Raw genomic sequence first — 20,738 nt, 5'->3', positions numbered from 1 at the left:
TATGCGAACCTAGATTTAAGCTTGAGTCTTAATGAATTAGTCCATCCTCATTAAAAAAAAAACAATTGTCATTAATTTTTTTAATACTTTAATATAAAGGTGGTGTATTTCTATTTGTAAATTTAAAAATACATTCACTCTAACTAAAATGCAGTATAATCAAAGTGTGGTGGAAAAGAAGAGAAATGCTAAATTTATAGCATTTATATATTATATTAGAGAAACAATAATAAAAAATTAATAATCTAACTAGTGGTGTCGAAATCAAGAGAAAAGATAAATTTAAGTTGGAGTCTTAATTAATTAGTGCATCTTAATTAGAAGAAACAAAGGGTTGTTTTTAATAAGAACCTGGTGTATTTCTATTTTGAAAATCTAAAAATAACATTTAACAACTAGTGGAAGGAAAAAAAAGGGGTTGGGAAGGGAAGGCTAATCTAAAAATAACATTTAACAACTAGTGGAAGGAAAAAAATGGGAGGGTGGGAAGGGAATGCTGGGGACTATAAATACGGACAGTGTGGACCATAAATGCCTACCCCTCTCCACTCTTGTTTTGCAGTTTGAATAGGAGAAAATGGGCATATTGAGGACTAGAAGGAATGGCGTCTTTGGTGAAGTTATTAGTTTTGTGTATGTATTTGTGTGCATTTGTGAAGGCCATGGGCACCCAGTATGCTATTGGAGACGAACAAAGGTGGGACTTTGGTGTAGATTATACGGAATGGGCTTCCACCAAAACATTCCATGTGGGCGACACCTTGGGTAAATTTGTCTTTTAACTCTTCTACTTGTCCTTGTCAATAGTAATAGTAATAGTAATAACAAGAGGTTTATTGAATCAACTGAAACAGTGTTCGAGTACCGAGGTGAATGGCATAACATCTTGGAGGTTGAGAAGCAAGCATATGAATTGTGTGACACAAGTAATCCAATAGAGGAGTTTCGAGGGGGTAATAACAGGATTTCACTTACCAGCACGGGGACAAAGTATTTTATTTGTGGAGTTCCCGGTCACTGCAATGTAGGAATGAAGTTGGAAGTCACCGTTTCGCCCGGTACTCATGTCCCTAAACACAACAACACACAAACTACTCCAGCCGGTAATTTTACTCGCACATCCACGCCTCCTTCAAGTGACATTGCACAGCCACAACAGCAGCCTACCTGCGTAGGACACGTGTTACAGATGAGAAATGTGCCTACCTCCCTCCATATCATTCCATTCTTTTATCTTTCCATTCTCCAACTTTTCTTTCTTCTTCCTCTTCTCCTTCTTTTCTCTCTTTTATTCTCCTCTCTGCTTCTTCTTCTCCTCCTCACCCCAAAACTCTTTAGAACTCTTTCACTCCCTATTGCACCAAATTTTAAATTCTAATGTAGGAACACCCACTCTATACTTATCTACTTTTCTTATATTTTCGATTAATTGAAAAAATTAGATGTAAGATTTCTTGCTGTAGTTCACTTTTTCCATGGAATAAAATGAAAAAGGTATGTTTGTACAAATGGTGTGGATTAATTCGAAGCTATTTGGAACTAAAAACTGCTGTCCACATTCATTATTCTTTGAAAAGGGCGAAACCACGAAAACTGGAATCAGAATCTTTTACTTGAAGCCGCCATGGAAAAGCTTGAAACAACTTGCGCATAAATAATTTCGACAAACTACCTTGGTTCGCCGCAGCTCTAATTGTTAAATAAATAATTATTTTTTAAACACACAACAACATTGGAATTGTTGGTAGTTAACGCAAATATTTGAAACACATATCCCTTCACAACACGTTTAAATAAAAATAGAGTTTGTGTGTTTATTATACTTTAATCTATTTGTTTAAAATAGATTTCATATTTTTGAGCATAATTTAAATGAAAATTTTAAAAAATATAAGATTGAATTGATATTATAAATTAATTGGAAATTTTAGTTTGATAAAGATTGAAGGTTATTTTTTTCTTCTATTTGTTGTTGAATTATATTTATTTTTAAAATTAGAATTAATTAAGATTCGGTTGAGCAATTCAACCATTACAAAAAATCAGATATATTTATTTTTTTAAATAAAACAATTTATTGTTTAAATTTAAGTAGTTGTCTATCTTTATTTACATATTTTAACTCTTAAGTAACTTAGTTTAATTAATTTAAAATCTTGGTTTCATAAATTGATTTAATAGTTTTCAATTTGAACAATCAAGAATAACTAAACTTTATCAATGCTAAGGCTACAATTAAGTTAAAAAAATTCAAACTGTCATAACTTTTAATCTATATAGACTCTACTCTAGTTTTTCCTATATTGATGGCGAGATTGATGATAGGCTTCACAGAGAGAAGATGGAAAAATCAATGAGCTTATGCAAATGTGTTTTAAATTTAGTTATGTGTTGGATACTAGAACAAGAACAATCACAAGTGAAACTGAATAAAATTAACAAGAAGAAGAAGGAATAATTGCAAGGATTCATCGTCACGTAACCAATCAAATTCAAATTACCGTGGATGAGGATAGATAAATTTCGAATGATCTCTTGTTTTCAAATTTATGCCTCACAGATTTATAAAATAATATAATTGCAACAAAATTGTAAAATACAAGTAAGGAACTTGGAAAATTAGTTCATTGTAACTAAGAGAAAACAAAAAGTTAATTATTATATTCTTTTAATATTTTAATATCAAGTAAATCTAAAAATAACAATAGAAATATAACAGGAAGAAAATATTTATAATAACTATTAGAAAAAATTGAGCAACAATTACTTATCTAGTTAGTTAGATTAATTGGGAGACTGGTTGAAAGAAACACCTAATATAATTGCCATTTGTGTCTCCAACTACGGATGGATGGTTGTGTAGCGGCTAAAAGAGAGAAATTTTTGGAAGGATGAATTAAGACCGAAATCTGTGCAAACAAACAAACAAACAAACAATGTAGAAAGGAACAAACTTACTTAGCGCGAATGCGATGGCTCCAGATCATGTACAAAGTCACTACTACATAATAATATAGTGTCATGAGTCTAACGTGTATTCACCAATCTTGAGTTTTTTATTTAAATATCTATATATAACATTGACATCGCTAGCTAACCTTTTTGTCTACATATTATTAGGAGAGATGAAACTTAAGTATACAATAAATACAGTTAAGCAAGCCTCTAAAATATATTGTAGTGGACTGAATATTACAATCAAAAGATTTAACATAGAAGTTATATTATGTGGAAAGATTTTATAGTCAGAATTCTAAGTGACTCACCTTGTATGCAAAGAGTAGAGGTTGTTAAGTTTTGTCATACTTTAGTAAATAAGAATCTTGTTCTAAACGCATATTGGTAGTTCAGTTCATTTTAAAAAACAGAATACCATCAGTCCTATTGCTGAGCAGTAAATAAAACCGAAAAACATTCCAGTATTAAAGAAAATTATTGCCATCAGTCCAGTACTTAGACATATATATAAAAAGTAAAATTCGGTAGAACATATAAGTTGGCATTGTCAATGCAGGGTCCAAAATGTACTCTTATTAATTAATTTTAAAAATAGTATAATAGTTTTATAAATTTTAATTTATTAAAAAATACAAACAAAAGAAAAAACATAATTTAAAGCATTTGTTAAACATAGTTAAATCATTTATTCTTTTGGTATCATGGTTTTCATGTGGCTTAAGCATCATATATGAATGATTAATTTTAAAACTAATAATTTTCTTAACTATTTTTTTCCAGTTTCTTAGTATATGATATTTAAGAACAATCATTATTTTCTTTTACATAGAATCATTTTTGCTTGTTTGAATTTAATATCCTTAATAGATTTTTAAAGAATTCCATACTTTGCAAGGAAAAAATCACTTGATAAAAGTTGTAGTTTCTTAAGTTGTCTCTGAACCCTTGAGCTGAACCCTATTAGAAATTCTTATATTTGATATTTTGATGTCATCTGCTACTTGAAGCCATCTTCCTTTCTGTCTTTTGCGTTTACCTAAATCTTATCAATTGATCTTCAATTGATTCTGACCCTTCATTATAATTAAATATCTATAAAATATCAATGCTTATCATTTGAAGACAGATAGGATATTGATTGGTTATATTAGATTAAGATAGTAGACATATTGGATGGTTTTTCATAATTTGGTATCAAAGAGGTTGAGGATTCTTTTTTCCTTTTATGGTGAATTAGGTTTGATGTTTATTTGAAGTGGTACACGATTACCTCAATCCCTCACTTAAAATTTATTTGATTTTGACTGGAGTTTGCATAAATAACTAAGTTGTCATGTTTACAAAATTGGAGTAAGCATCTCTAATTGAGCACATGATTTCACATGCTACACCTTTGTAGGCTTATCCTCTCATCATCACACTTACTTCTATGCTTAATGGAAGATAATCTACTTCTGGTGGAAATGTGCCTTGTTGTAAGACTTATCAATATGCTGATTCCTAGGCATTCTAGAAGCATTCCAAAGGCCTTTATATATAGGCAGTCCTAGTGTACTTGATATTTATTGAACTGAACATTGAATGATAATAAATCAATTTTGGATATTGTTACTTTGATCATACCATGCTGGTCTACTATTGTGCTTGTGCTTGAGTTCCTTGATCTTCGGTGATTTTTCCCTAAGGCAAATTCTTATTTGGTATCATAGCTATACCAAATTCTAACACAATATTATGCTTAAAAATTATCCTACGAAGATATAAAAATGAAAAAAAAAGTTTAAAATATGACATATATTTATTGTTTAAGTATCCAACAGAAAAGAACAACCCTTACAAATATAGCAAATATGTTTCCCATTCATTGCTGCATTAACGAAGACATAAAAATAACTCTCGAGATATATATTGGATGGTATTTGATCCCCCTCCCTATAATAATTATGAGGTTCCTATTTATCTCTTAAGGAAATTATATTGAGTTTATCCCTAGGGAGATTCATAATTATTTTGATATAATAGAGTCTAAGGGTAGAGGTGGAGGGTCATCATTTAAAGGGAAGATAGAACGTCATGACCCTAATACACCTAGGGAACTATTTTTGCAAGCCCTACGTGGAGAATGTTGTTTCTCCTTTTATTATGGTGGAACACCAACACACTAAGCAACAATAGTTCCCTCACTCATAGTCTCAATCAGTTTGTGACTCATTTACTAAAGGATGGTCCTTTTAAGTCTAGACAAGGACATATTTTCTAGTCATGTCAACCTTTGTTGTAATTTGGCACTACTAATAGAGATAAGGAGGAGGAGGATGGAAAATTTATAGATGACTATGTAACGCCCCGCCAAGGGATCCAAAAGAATTAACCTAAAGTTTCACTAAGTTTGCTAAACATTTTTTTTTTTTTTTAAAGTAAGAATGTATAACATACACATCAAACACATAGTAGCGGAAGCAATAACATGTAATCATCGACAAATATACATTGTAAGTTACATTTCTTAAAGATCCCAAGACGTTGAGTCACGTTTAAAATTTAATTAATTCTAAGTCTAACAACTATCACATACATATGAAAGAATAATCAGAAAGTCCCATGTCCATAATATACATTTGTTCCGAATGCCTCTCGGCAAATTAATTCGGAATGCCCAATCATCCACTGTACAAGTCACAGGGTATGAAAGGCTTAAAAGAATATACATATGTAAAGATCAAGATACAACATCCTCAAATCCATGATACAAAGTACAGTAAAAATATATGAAACTATTCACCATACATGATACATCCATACATCCATAATGATAAAACATCTATCATAAAATCTAACCATCCATCATAATAATCCAAGAACATAGTGAAGGTAAATGCCAATCACGAAAACTCCAGCCACGGTGACCACGGAACGGATCTCAATGGTAAGAGTAAAAGCACTACCACCCGACCGCGTGGAACTTAAATGGTCCACTCCCACCGCCCTGAGGAGATAGTCTCAAGTCCCAAATAGGATAACAAAACCTATAATCATAAATACTCTCTAAGTCCAGGAAATCCTATAAGTATGCTAACTCAAGGGTTCCTAAAAAGATTGAGATCTAAATCCCAGAGGTACCACAAGACACGTAGGAAACCTAATATGCAAGCGGGAAAGTGTCATCGCAAAAGTCATGTAGAAGTTACCCGAGCAATCCCTTAGGAATCCCAGGTCCCTACTGATCCTGCGGCCACTAGTATCCTCTCGTACTCATGAGGCCTACTATGGAATGCAAGGTCGTAACCAAGCGTTCTCTCTACCCCATCCTAGTCTGTACTAGCACTCAAGGCATGGGAGAGAACATACAATTATCTTGTTAGGTTCATTTTCTCTCATTTAGTGTAAATGTTTTCACTTATTAAAAATGACTTACAATGGGTTTCTCAAGGCAGCCTCTTAGGGCTCCGACCCCCATTGCAAGCCACTTCCCGAATCTACACATAGATAACCTACCCTAGGCTCATGAAATCATAAATCAAAGAATCATAATAAAACCACCTCAATCCTATACAAGCAACTGAAAAACATCATAAAAGATAATCCACAAAATTACATCAGTTCTTCATTAGCAACAGATAATATCAATTAGTAATCATATGATCACGACAATTCTCTATCAGCAACTGAAGGCATCAATGATAAGTCATAAAATCCAATGGTTCTCCAATGAGCAACCAGAAAGTAATACAAGTATAACTGATCGAGACTCAGAAATGGTTATCAAATATAATTGATCGAGACTCAAAAATGGTTAAGTTAGGTATCTCAAATACATACACCTCAGCTTCACACAAGGAAACTGGAAAGCAATAACAAACAGTAAACACAACCATGTCATAGAGCACTTCATCACATTACCATGGTCGGGTTAAGAAAGATCGAGACCAAATCATCATGACATCACAATCACAACCCCGAGCCTCTGGTAATGACCTAAATTGGTCAATACTAGAACAACCCCAAAACACAGAGAACACAAAGAAAACGTGAAAGTCTCAGAGATTGGATTTGAAAGTATATTATTGAGTTAAGGTAAGGTTTATGTTTCAGTTTAATGTCGAATTCAAGTAACTCAGTTTTCTCAACTACCCTTTTACGATTAACCCATTTCTATAATAACTTCCATTAAGTCAATATTCCAAATCTGCCATTAATCATTTGATATTCATTATTAATTAACTTTAATTAAACCAATTTTAATTAAATTAATCAATAATTTCTTGTTCTAATTACCTATCTTAATCTATTCATTAATTATTAACTTATTAATATTAAACCAAAATTATTAATAAATTAATATTTACAAACTATGTGAAATACATTTAATATTTATTTATTAAATATTAATAAAAATAAAACTATTATTAAATAAAATATATTATAATTTTATTAATTAAAAATTTTAAATAATAATAAAATCGTTTTGTAAATAATATACTTTATTATATAAAAAAAAATGAATTAACAAATATGTTATAAAAAAAATAAAACCATGTAATATATATAACTGTCGACTTATATAAGCCGACAACCTGCCGCAGTCCTGCGGCAGCAGGTACATCATACCTGCGATTGCAGTACCTGCAACGCAGGTTCTATCGGCTATGCCGACAGTGGGGGTGGGCACGGGGTAAATCCCTCCCCCCCACTTAAAAATTATATTATTAAATATATATATTTTTTAGAAGTACGAATATATGTTATATCAAATTTTTTTAAAATTAAATTAAATTTGTTTGGATATAAATATATATATCAATTTATAACTATATATATATTAAAATAATTTCTTTTAATATATATATAAACATATGCATTGAAATTTTTTTTCCTTCTATATATATTAATATAGAAAATATAGTCAATCATCCGAACGTTTAATTTAAAATTCCAGTCTAAGATTCAACCCTTCCCATTTAAATCTCATGTATACAGAAGTTTATAAACAAACATTTAATAAATTCCAATATCGTAATGTTTAAATATTCCTCACAGAGAATTTCAGATTTACAAACCCCAGACACAAAGAAGACAGGAAAGGATAATTGCGTAATAAATCGATAATCAAAAATACAAGACCCTACCTGATCCTGATGCTATTATGCAATCTCCAGGAACTGTAAGAGAATTCGCTTCCCTCAATAACCTTCCTCTGGAAAAATTTCTTGGTCTCAGCCTTTTGAATTTTGCTTCCAAAAGTAGTCTCCCAAAAATTCTCGTCCAAATACGTATATCTCAAAAATGAACCCCCAAAGTTGTGATAAGCAATTTCTCCTCAAATCGGGGCACTAATTGTGCGTTTACCCGAGAAGACTCTTTGCACAACTCAGTTAACTCCAAATTAACCTTTATTATCTTTTCTTTTATTTTGCATTCAACTTTCATGCACATTAAGTTGAATTATTAAATAACTTTATTTAATATTCCACTTGACTTCTATTTTAAATTAATTTATTACTTTAATCTTATGTGCACTTTTAAGAAATTAAAATAACATTATTAGTTTATATAATTTAATCTTTTAATTTAATTCTCATATTTAAACTCATGCTTAGATCATGCGATCTAGAATTCTTAATAATTTAATATCTTTCAACTTTTAATTTATTTTAGAACTTAATTGATAACATATTTAATTAATTTAAATAACAATAATATTTAGCATTTATTTAAAAATGAACTCCAAATATATTATTATTAAATTAAATAAATATTATCCTATTCTAAATTTATCTTTGAACTTTAATCTCCAAATTTAATTCTTTTATTTAATTAATTTCTCAATTAATTAAATATTAAAGATATCATAATAATTCTCCATTAAATTAAATCTTTAATTAATCTTTTTAATTAGACTTAATTAATAGAAAACACATCAAGGACTCATATAACAACATACGAAAACCCTACATAGAAAAACATATACTAAATCAAAACAAAAAGGTTATAATCCCGAAATTACATCATTTGATGCATTCAGAGGGTAATTAACTCAGATACTTGTCCTAATTATCAATTAGGACAATTGGTTAAATGGTTTAGGAATTGAACTTAAGAGTTTATCTTCCCTCTCTTACCATTGAGACAGTGCGATAGGGTACGCTCATCCTGACAATTCAGGGAAGTCGATACTCGGTACCTGCAACTTGCATAAAATCCACGCATGTACAAACACAATATTCTAAGCTAAACAAACAATGACAGGAAGTGGTGCATCGTGTAGATCCCATCTAGCAGGTGACTACGACTCCCTTCCTTAACCACATCAGAAACACCATACATAAATAAAACAAACACACACACCATACACATGCAGTATGGGGTAAGTATCCATAAGAAGCATATGGACTAATAAACCATCTAACTAATCATCATCGATAACTGAAAACATTGAATAATCATCATACATGCATGAAATATATAGAGTACCAGGTAATCTCATCATATAATAAACTGAGTGTAAAACAACATCTGATAACCTCTAAAATAATAGTACTAATCATCAAACATAAATTGGCCTAAAAGAGTTTGGCAATGATGACAAAAATGCGACTTAGGGGCAGGCACTACAGACTACCTCAATGTAATATTTCAAATTAATTCAGAATTAAATATTTAAAATTGTATAAACTATTTTGATCACATTTTTGGAAATAATTCTTCAAATTTTATATTATCATTGATTTACACAAATCTTAGTATTAACCAAATAGAGTCTAGCAATGCAAGAACTTCAGTGTTAAAGGATTCCATTTAGGAAACAAAGGGACTTCAATGTTAGCCAAGTACAATTGGGCAATAAAGAAATCAAAGTGTTAACTAAGTAGTCTCACATCAAATGAATCCTATATCAATAGTATTAACCGAGTAACAAAAAAATGTTCTTGTTAATTGATTAACTAATTAAGGTCGGCTAGTTGGATGTTTTATGGTTATTTGAAAAGTTATTCAAGCTTACTTGACAAAGACTATGATATATAACAAGGGTCAAGATGTGAAATGAAGAGTGTGCATGTGTGTAGAAAAGATGAATATGTGATCAAAGTAAGAGAGAAGAGTAGGCAAGTGTTGATGATAAGCATCAAAGAATATTTTGATCATCAAAGATCCAGAGGTCAATAGAAAATAGAGATCTAGATCTACAAAATAAGTTTTTTCATAAATCATTTCAAATAATTGTTACCTTCTAACCATTGTAGAAGTGAAGAAATATCCTAATAGAGTTGACTTGACAGTTAGATTGTAAATCTTCTAACAATGTGACATTTCAAGATTAAAGTGTTTTAAGACCTCTAAATAGAATCCTAATAGGGTGAACTAAATCCTTTAACAAGGTCATACTTTAAAGTATGCATTTTAACATTTAATAGGTTTCCCTCCTAACATGGCTCACTTTAGAAAGAGTGAAAATATTGTAACTAGTTGCATGGTGGTTTTTCCCAAATTGGGTTCCCACATTAAATCGTGGTGTCATCTATGTTTATGTTATTTTCTTTATGCTTTATATTTCTACAACTAAGATACTAAATTTTAAATAGATTAACAATCATAAGACTAATTTGTTAATTGAGTTACAATAAAGAACTTAGTTTTAACTAAGCCAGATAAAGAAGTGCATTATCAGTGAAAAGTTTGATTTGACATCTAGGAACTTGGAATTGTTTTTGTAGTAACTGATTCACCCCTCCCCTCTTAGTTACTCCTTGCATTTCCACTAATTGGTATCAAAGAATTTGGTTCTTGTAGGAAAGGTTCCAAAGACCTAAGTTAATGATCAAGATCTTTAGAACACTATGATGGTGGAATTTTTGACATTATAGTCAATTTGTCTATTAGTGACTCAAAGTCATAAGTTTTGACCTAGGGCTCAGAATTCAAAACTATTTACACCATTGGAAAGAAGAACTAAAGATCTAATTTCAGTCCCTAAAATAGCGAGCCTTCGGCTACCAAATTTTAGAGACTAATGAAGTTTTAAACTTGATATTTTGGGCAAAAGACCTCTAAAAAAGAAAGTTAGGAGGACCTAGAAAATCTTGTGAAATGTTTCAAACATTTGATCATTTTGGATAGTTCAGATCACTTGGTCTCTGACCTAGAAGGATTAGACAGTTGGAGAGAAGAAAAGATTAAAGATACACAGGTTAGACATATGAACTAGAATAGTTTCTTCATCTTATGCAACTATTAATGACAAGATTCAACACACATGCCTTGGGATTTTAGAAGTAGAAGGAGTTTAGGTCTATGAAAGTTTTGTTGGAAATTTGATTGCAAAGAGGGAGATTATTGATAAAGAATGTTTTCAATCATTATTTTGCCATTGTTGTCAAACCTTCTTTTTTTTGGAATGACAATTGCTTATAAGATCCAAGTACTATCACTTAGTTGATTGATGAAGAGGATTTAATCAAAAAGATGTAACAAAAGAACCTAAAATAAAGGTTGAGTTATGATTTTGTAATGAAGTGCAAGGATCAGTTAAGACAATGGTAAAATGATGTATTGATAATATACTTGAAGATATAGAGGTTGGCCATACTTAGAAACACTAGAGGAATAAGTTGTAACAAGGTTGACTGGAAAGCTTAACCTAGTTCATTAGTAAGTGCTGAACAAGCTAGTTGGAGCCGAGAAAATTTTTAGTTAGTGTTGAGCAAATGCAAAATCTTGTATGTACCGAATAATACAGAAGGAGCAAAGCATGTTCAAGTAAAGTAGTAGGTGCCAAGCATCATAAAAACTTAGTGGATGCTGAGTGAATCCACATTAGGTCTCAAGCATCAGTAAGACATAGTTGATGCCAAGTAATACAGTATGTACCGTACACTAGAATTTCAATAGTGTCAAGCTGCTGCATTATTGGAAAAATCAAAGATTTTCCAAATCTAAGCTGACAAAGTTGTTACCTTGAATTTTGTGAACCATTTGGAGGATAAGGATGATGAGCTAGTAGCACAAAAATTTAGACGAATCTTTTTTGGCCGAATTCAAGAGGATTCTTCAAGATGTTTCTAGAAGGAACAAGATGTGGGTTAGATTTAATGAATCCTACCTAATCCATTTGGACTAAGAATAAAGGAGGGAAGAATCAAGTGAGAAAAGAAATTATAGACTTCTATTTAAGGAGTCACGGGACAAAAAGCTAGAGTTGCTGGTGTGCCAAATTGTGAAGTGATTGAAGGGTGTCAAGAAGAAGGCATCAACGAGAAGGGAGAACAGAGCATAGAGACTCTGCTTTGATTACTGGTCAAAAAGAAGATTGCATTGGTATACCAAGCATGAAGACTCAAGGAGACAAAACTTGAAAGGAGAACAAGTTGTTAGAGCTATAGAAACTGAAAGCCAAGCAATGTAAAGAGATGAATGGTGATTTGAAATCTGCAAGATAAGTTGTGAACTATAATTAGGTCAAAACCCCTTATTGTTACTCTCTAGTAATTGTATCGGTTAGGGTAAAAATCCTATGGACTTAGGTTGGTTTAATAGCCATTTGCAAATTCTTTAATAGGATGAAATTCCAAGTGAATGTTCTAAAGTCCTCTAACCAGGCCCACTTCTAATAGGGTGGTTAAATCCTTTAACTAGGTCACATTTAATAGTGTGTTGTAGCCTTTAACAGGGTAGACCTTTCACAATGCATCATGTCAAAAGAGTGAGAATTGAGTAGCATGTTACTGGTAGTTTTTCCCAAATTGGGTTTCGACGTAAATCATTCTGTTATGTGTTGATTCTTCATGTGTTACGCTTGCATGTTGATTTACAGTAACTTGCTAAGTAGGAAAGGTTAAGCTTAGATGAATGAACAGTTTAATAGGCTCACTTTACTTGATGAAAAAGTTTGAATTGGACATTTGGACCTTGAATAATTGATTCACCCCTACTCTCAGTTATTCTAAAGCATTTGTAACAAGTTTTTGGCTATAAAGAGGGTATAAATCATCAAAAGGATCAAAGTAGATACACAAAAGTGATCTAAAAGCCCATTTGAGGAAAACCCATTAACCATTTTCAAAATTGAGAAGTTTGATTTTTAAATATTTTTTTTGGTGAATTGAGCATGTCACACAAATTTCACCAAGGTGTGCAGGTGCGTAGCTACATAGGTGTGTAGGTGTGTTGTTTTGAGAAAATATGCTTCTTCACAAGTGTGCAGCAACACTATTTTGAGAAAATGTGCTTCTTCTGAGGTGTGCAGGTGCATTTTTTTAGTGGTGTTCTAGAAGATTTTGAGAATTTAGAGGTGCATTGATAGTTAACTACCAGTTCCAAATTTAGAGCTTTCCATGCATCGAAAACACATTCTGACAATAGTTTAACTCCTATGGACGACTAGTGAAGATGGAGCTTCTATTTTTGTCACTTCTAGTCACTTCTACATCATCTGAAGGCTTTCTCTTCTTATTTTTTCATGCTTTCTTTGTTTTAAGATATGTAAAGGCTCATGCATCCAATTAATGGTATGATATGGATGGAGTCCTACTTAGCACCAGTTAGATAGATAGGTTGTACATAAACAGATTTATTTTATTAGTTTAGAAGCATATGATTGCATAAAGATATCTCTCACTCTCAACACAAATTAAGGAGAAGATTTCTTATAAATTTAGGATTGTAATATGTAATCGGGGCCATTGATATTTTGCAATAAAATTATGCTTTTGGTTCTCGCATTTGGAGTGTATTTATTCTTGCCTGAATGTGTCATGTTTTTTGTGAATTTATGTTCACAAAGTTGTGATTGAGCCAAATGTTTATTTCTTTGTTTCTAGTTGTGCAATCTTTTAGTTTTGGTGTCTGCTACTATTTGACGAATTTTGTTGACGTATCTAGCTGAAGAAGAAATCACTAAATTGTGCCTGCATAACTCTTTGTCTCGCATGAGCACACTTTCTATGGCCTTGAGATTCAATGAAGAGTGAAATATTATATGGTTATTAAAGTTTCCCATCAAAAATTGCATTAGTGGGATTAAGGAAGTGTTGCTCCTGTTTTCATTGGTTACCCACTAATTTCTTTAAAGCTTTACTTACAAACGTGTTGTTTTCTATAGCTTATGTCCATTAGGATTTTACTTTCACATTATTTGCTTTAAAGTTCTTGTTATTGGCTTTACTAACCCCTTGTTAAATTAGGAATTCATATTAGTTGCATTCTTAGATTGCATTAATTGGAAAACATAAAAAATACAAAAGCATAGTTCTTTCTTTTGCCTGTTTTATTTTGAAATAGTGAATAGATTCAACTTTTCATTTGAAAAAAAAACCCAAAAAGGCATCCTCATGAACAAAAACATTTATCTTCAACTGAGAAGATCTTAGTAGGTCGCAAGATCACCTAGAACCTTGGAGTTGATTCACAAGATTGACTTTTCAAGAGAGGAGTTTGAAAAAATTCCTGCCATTAAACATCATGCAAAATGACAACTCAACAAGACCGAGATTCTAGTTCAATTGAGTGCCAAAGATTTCCAAGTGTTGAAAATATTTTTAGAGTATTAGAATGTAACCAAGTTTGTCTTTAGAACCTATATTACAACAGTTGGGCCGACTTTGTGAATTATGATGAAATTCTTATTGTAGCTAACTCCAGTAAGTTGTGATTTGGATTGGTATATATGTAATGCATGTTATCATATCCAAGTGAGTATGTGAAGAAACATGTAATGAGAAGGAGTGTGAATTGAAGAAGGCTACAAGTAGTATAAGGGACAATAGAGATTTATCTATCACAGTCAAGTGATCATTGTAATACAAAGAATCTCATTTAGCAAATAAGAGTTGTAGATCAGAGATCAACCACTAGTTTATCCTAACAGGTGTATAAGTTAAATCCTTTAATAAGGTAGACTTAATAGTCTTTGCTAAATTTCTTAAATGAGTGCATAGTTCATTGTATGTTTTTAAATCCTTTAATAAGGTGGACCTCATAGTCCTTATTGCTCCTAACAAGTTAGATCACCAAAAGTGGTAAGTTGTAAGCCTTAATAGGTTAACTTTATACTTTAGTACAAAAGCTTTTGGGTACTATCCCCACCTCATTTTTACTTTCTAATTGGAAGGTTTCTGGGTCACCATATCTTGTGTCAAAGTGTTATGAATATTTTGAATGCTTTCATTCTTTCATGCATGCAATTAGATCAGAATATTCTATGAAGGATTAATTGGTAAGATAAAGTTTTATTGGTTCCTAATTCACCCCTCCCCTCTTAGTAACCTTTCCTACCTTATATTTCCAATAATTGGTATTAGAGTAGTAGTTCCCACATTATAAGTTTAACATCTTGATATAGGATCAAAGGCAATTGAGGTATACAAGTTAGATAAGGCTATTGATAATGAAAAGTTGGATCTAGAATTGGCTATTGGACAAATCAAGAAAGAAAAGGAGAAACTCTCTCAGTAATTGAAAAGAAGGAAAGATCTTGTAGTACAAATGAATGACAATCTCTATACTGAAGAAAGAATTGAAGACATATGTCCAAAAAGAAATTCAAATGAACTTGATGAAGCAATCAAAGACCTATTAGAAAAGAATTCCAATCTTCAAGAAGAAGTTAGAAAGCTTAAAAGAGAACATGAAATCCAATCAATAAAATTATGTGAAGTCATGGAAGAAAAAGACAAAGACAAAGAAGAGATAGAGGAAAAGAATAATGAAATTCAACAACTATCCCTTTAGCAAGAAGACTTTATTGATCAACCCATCGATGCAAATGAGGATATTATGAATCTAAGATCAGAGAATGTTACTCTAGTTGGTTAAATAGTGTGTCATGTGATGTTACCAATCTTGCATACAAGTTGTGAAGAATAACCTATCCTTTGACCTTGTCGAGTTATTGTTGAATCAGTTCAACAAAAACATGGAGAGCATAAAAGGATCAGAGAATAACCAATGTAAGTTTGGATATCTTTTGGCATGTTTCTTCTTCTTTGTTCATAAATTTTTCTATTCCAAAGATACAATAAGAATAAGGAAAGATGTTCTTATTTTATATTAGATCAATGAATATATAGCAAAAATGGGTGAAATTTTTGATAGCATCATGGATAACTATTTTGAATCATTCAAAGAGAAGATGCATAATAGATTTAGGATCCCTAAGAAACTTGTAGAAGACTACAAAGATGATATCTATTCCATGGTTGACTATGACAAAGTATACATTCAAGCAGTCAAACCTAGAATGGCATGGGTTAAGCCTCTAGAATATGGGGTTAAAATTGATGACACTAAGGATATCATAGAAGCTCTTTTGAATGAGACAATGGATCCTAAAGCCACCTATTTTGGAACATATAATGAGGCAAAGGAAAGAATTGACCTTGAGATCAAGCTACCTCAAGCAATGAGTAAAGGAAGGAAAAGAGTAGAGAAGCTAATGAAAAGCACAAAGCAAGAAAGTTCTCCTCTAATGCTTACCAAGGGAAAATGTGATGATATAGAAGAGGATGATGAAAAGGATGAAGAAGAGGAAGCAAAATATGAGGAAGAAGAACCTCTAGGGAAGAAACATAAAATTATTATAATCATACCTACCAAGTCATCCCCTTCTCTATTCACAAGAATGGAAACTAAGTCCAAGAAGAAGTTGAAGTTAGGTGAAGATGAAGTCGAGCAAGTTATCTTAAAAAGATATGCACCTATACTTTAAGAAAGAATGAAGAAGATGAAAGAAGGAACTGGCATGGCATGTTTCAAATTTCTCAAATATGAGACAAGGAATAAGGCAAATAAAAGATAGATTAAGGATGTTGTTATGGCTAAGCAAGGTAAATGGAAGTACTCACTAGATGAGCTTGCACAAAAAATACCTAATGAACTTATGCATACAATAAAGCCTAGATGGGAAAATATAGAGAAGATTTCCAAGGACATCTATGAACAGACATTGAGGCAAGTCATGACAAGTCTTAGCAATAAGGAGGTAAAAGAATCCTTGAAGAAAAATGAGAAGAATTTCACTCTCAAGTTAAACACTTGTATGATATTGTTTAAGGGAATTTAATATATGGTGAAGAAAACTAAAACTACATGTAAAGACATCTATTATTTACATTAACTTAGTGACTTTTTTGTATATGTTGATGACAAGGATGATGAAGATGAGGAAGAATATGTAGAAATAAAAGATGATGAGATAGATGATTTCAATCTAGATGATAAGGAGGAAGAATAGGAAGCTATTGGAGGAAGCCTTCCATGAATTTAAATCATTGAGGAAATTGATGTAGAGAAACATGTAGTAGCAGTCATGGCCTCATTTCCTCACTCTCTGAGAACAACCTTAGTTGATGCAGGAGCATCCAGAGGTATAAGGGCAATCCAGTGTCACCCAAAAAAAAAAGTACTTAGACTTAGTTTCTGTTTCATGTCTTTACATTTTTGGATACCCATTTGGCTCAAATAAGGGTTCCAACTCTCATAGATCAACTATCAGTGCGTTTGAAAATCCCGAAAAAATAGGAGCATGTATTTGGGCTATCATTTCGGTAAACTAGAAGGTGTGAATTGGCCAGATGAATGTAATCATGATTTAGAGCATTCTAGAAAAAGAATCAGGTCAATAGGCTGCACGGTTTGAAAGTTATTGCAGTTTTTTGAGTTTTGGAGACCTCCTAAGAATGCTTCAAAGTTAGGTTTGGGGCATTAAATGACCTTGAAAAGGGTCAAAAAATGGGGGATGAGCAAAGCTGGTCCATAGGGCTCTAGATCACTTCAAGAGCTTTCCAAAAATGTAAACGGTTCGTCAATCGGAGCTACGGTTCAAAAGTTATGCCTCCCGAAAGTTTGACTACCGTTTCTGGATTCTTCTAGATTTGCACCGACTTCTAACGCAGCTTCTGGAACCTTCTATTTTGTCGGTGGATGCCTACTAGAACTTTCTAGAATGTACTCCTAGTCCTTAACCCTCCGTGGTCTATTTAAGGAGATTTCTGGCATTGTAAAAGGCAGTTCGGAGTGGAGTTTGAGAGGAGGTGCTAAAAGGAGAAATATTCTCCAAATTTATGCTATTGTAAGCCCTTAGGGCATGTTCTGAAGTTTATTTTCTTTGTACTATTTGTACTAGCTTATTTTCTCAGTTAATATAATTTCCCTTTTCTATTGTGTCCATTCTGCTCTTGGGTTGTGTCCCCATCATTAGTGTAATCTGGTTTAGAGATATATTCTACCAACTTGGTTGTGGATAAAATTGCTACACCAAGTACCCAACTAAGATCTAAATCAGTTCAACCAAGTGTTTCAATGAAAAAAGTTCCCAACACTTCATCTACCAAGAGAAAAGTCTCTCCATCATCAGACTTGACCAAGCAACAACAAGGTATTTTTGTTGTTAGTGATGTTTCTACATTTTTTGCTAGTCCAATATCCCAAGTATATCCATAGCTAGTACAATGATAGTTAAGAACCGGTCTCAAGCAAGTACTAAAGTCCTAGAAAAGGGAAAGCAAATTATCTCTACCTTTCTAAAGGAAAAGGGAAAAGAAGTAGAAGCTATTGATCTGGATGAGGATATAGTTATTCCAAATTGGGATATTTCTACCCTTACTCCTAATCAAATGGATATCATGGGTGAACCACTAAAGAAGAGAGCTAAGAAACAAAAGATTAGAAAAGAGACAAAGAAATAAAATCAAGTTCTTGAAGACATAAAGAGCATATTTGTTGATGCTCTGAGTATTGAGGCTAATGGTAATCAACCCATTATGGACTAGTTAGCAGAAATTGTTCACAAATTCAAGGAAGACTTGAATGGATAAAAGAAATTACTATCAAGATCTGAAAGAAAGTTTGAAAATAGAGTGTTGGAATGTGGTGACTGAAAAATGAGACACCAAGGGACATCTTTAGTCATATTTACAGAGTTTCTTTGCAAAGGATCTAGTGTTCCTTTTCCCATATTCCCCTATGTGGGATTAGGAACTGGGTTTCTATCCTTCCACTGAGTAGTATAAGGATAATTTTGCATCCTAAGTTATCTATTAATATTGTTATTAAAAGGAACCTTCTCTGCAACATTGGAATTATTTTCTTGGTAAGCTAGAGGACTTAATTTCATTAGTAAACTTAAAACTTGTCCCATTGTATCATCCTTAGGTTTCTTTCCTATAACAGGCTTTTCATTATCTTTCTTCCCTCTAGGATTGAATAACTTAGGTTCATCCTTTTTTCCAAGTTTTCTAGCAACTCTTGTATTGTTTTCAATATTTATAGCCATTGTATAAGCATCCCTTAATGTTTTTGGATCTTTATCCCTAAGGACATAAGCCATCTTACTATCAAAAGCATTGAAGTAGCGAGACACACATCTTCATTTAATCACATTACTTGGAATAACTTGTACATACCTTTTTGAAACTTGACATTGAAGTCAAATGCTGATTCATTTGGATTCTTCTTGATTTTGTTGAATTCATTCAACATGAAACCAACATTAGTCTGGTCACCATATTGTTCTTTGAATAGTATTTCAAGATCACTCCATGATTTGATACTATCATTAGGCAATCTTCTAAACCAATCTCTAGCATCCTCAATCAGTGAATTAACAAATAGTTTCATCACTACATCTTTATATTCTACTTCATGATCACTAACATATAAATGAACTTTTTGAGATGCTCTTCACCAGTAATAGCATTATTTCCAGCAAACTTAGTGACTTTGTCCCTAAGGTTATTTGAAACAGGATGAGGAAAACTAGGGATACCCAAGAAAGACATCTGCTTATATTTCTCCATATGGATTGGTTTCCTTTGGGAGACTGGGATGCTTGAAGTATTTTCCCCAACAACCTAACTTTGGAAAGGAAATTGAGCCTACTAGGAAACTTGGAGAAGGGGAAAATGGCCTATTGTAGCATAAGTTGAAACAGGGGCTAGATGTGAGGAACTTTGGCCCACTGTGAGAGGACCAACACTAGATATGGTAGGTAAAACCTATGAAGGCTAGCTTGACTAAGCTACTAAGGTAGAATTTGATTTAATGAACTAGATTTTTCTTCTAGCCTCAACTACTTGAGCTTCATTTTCTAACCTTTTCAAGTTCCTTGGTTAGATCTTCGTTTTCTTTTCTTGACTTCTCTAAATCTAAATCAAGTTTTGACATAACTAAAGAAATGGGATTATTAGGGAGATGGGGCTCACTAATTTGTATCCCAATAACCTTTTTTTTTTCCTTATCTAAGTCCTTCCTATGTACCTCCTCCATTCTAGTCTCCAAAGGCTTGTAAGGCTGAACATGTGTAACAACAGGGGCCTAATTCTGTTTAAGCATTTGTTCTTTCCTTTGAATATTAATCTTCAGAACATCCATATCTCCAAATATGTTAGAGTGTAAATTAGAAGACCTCTCTTCCAATCTCTTGTTCTACTCTAGTAAGGAAGCCATTCTCCTAAGTATGTTATCTCTTTCAATAATAGTATTCAGAATAATTTTCTCCTTTTCTTTTTCTAATCGCATATGTCTAGCTTCCTCATCTATAACTTTCTTCCTAAGAAGGACAAGATCTGGAACTAGCTCCTCATGATCTATAGTAGCAACCTCAAAATCCACCTAGTCAAAATCTATAAGGTTTGGTACATATGGTTCTTGTCTAGGGCTAAAACCCTTCTCCATGTTTTCCCTAAAACCCCAACTATGGTTCATTTCATTCACCATATTTGATCTACAAGCAAATTCCCCCACAGACGACATATTTTTATCATGGAAAAACTTTTATGGGGTTGAAAAGG

The 20,738-nt window shown here is 32.4% G+C and overlaps 1 protein-coding gene across 1 annotated transcript in view; it reads left to right on the top strand.

Moving 5' to 3' along the window:
• The first annotated feature begins 602 nt into the window (after window positions 1–602).
• LOC149546591 (uncharacterized) overlaps window positions 603–20,738 on the top strand; it is an 82,335-nt gene continuing 62,199 nt past the window's right edge. The window contains exons 1-3 of the mRNA XM_089794011.1: window positions 603–765; window positions 855–1,204; window positions 7,556–7,630. Of these exons, the coding sequence (XP_089650137.1) occupies window positions 603–765; window positions 855–1,204; window positions 7,556–7,630 (588 nt within the window). The remainder of the gene's footprint in view (window positions 766–854; window positions 1,205–7,555; window positions 7,631–20,738) is intronic.

Source organism: Cupressus sempervirens, chromosome 7 (assembly GCF_028749045.1).
Source record: "Cupressus sempervirens isolate cs-2001-9-10 chromosome 7, ASM2874904v1, whole genome shotgun sequence".
NCBI lineage: Eukaryota > Viridiplantae > Streptophyta > Pinopsida > Cupressales > Cupressaceae > Cupressus > Cupressus sempervirens.
The sequence above is the reverse complement of the archived record's forward strand: the minus strand, read 5'-3'. Positions and strand labels throughout refer to the sequence as shown.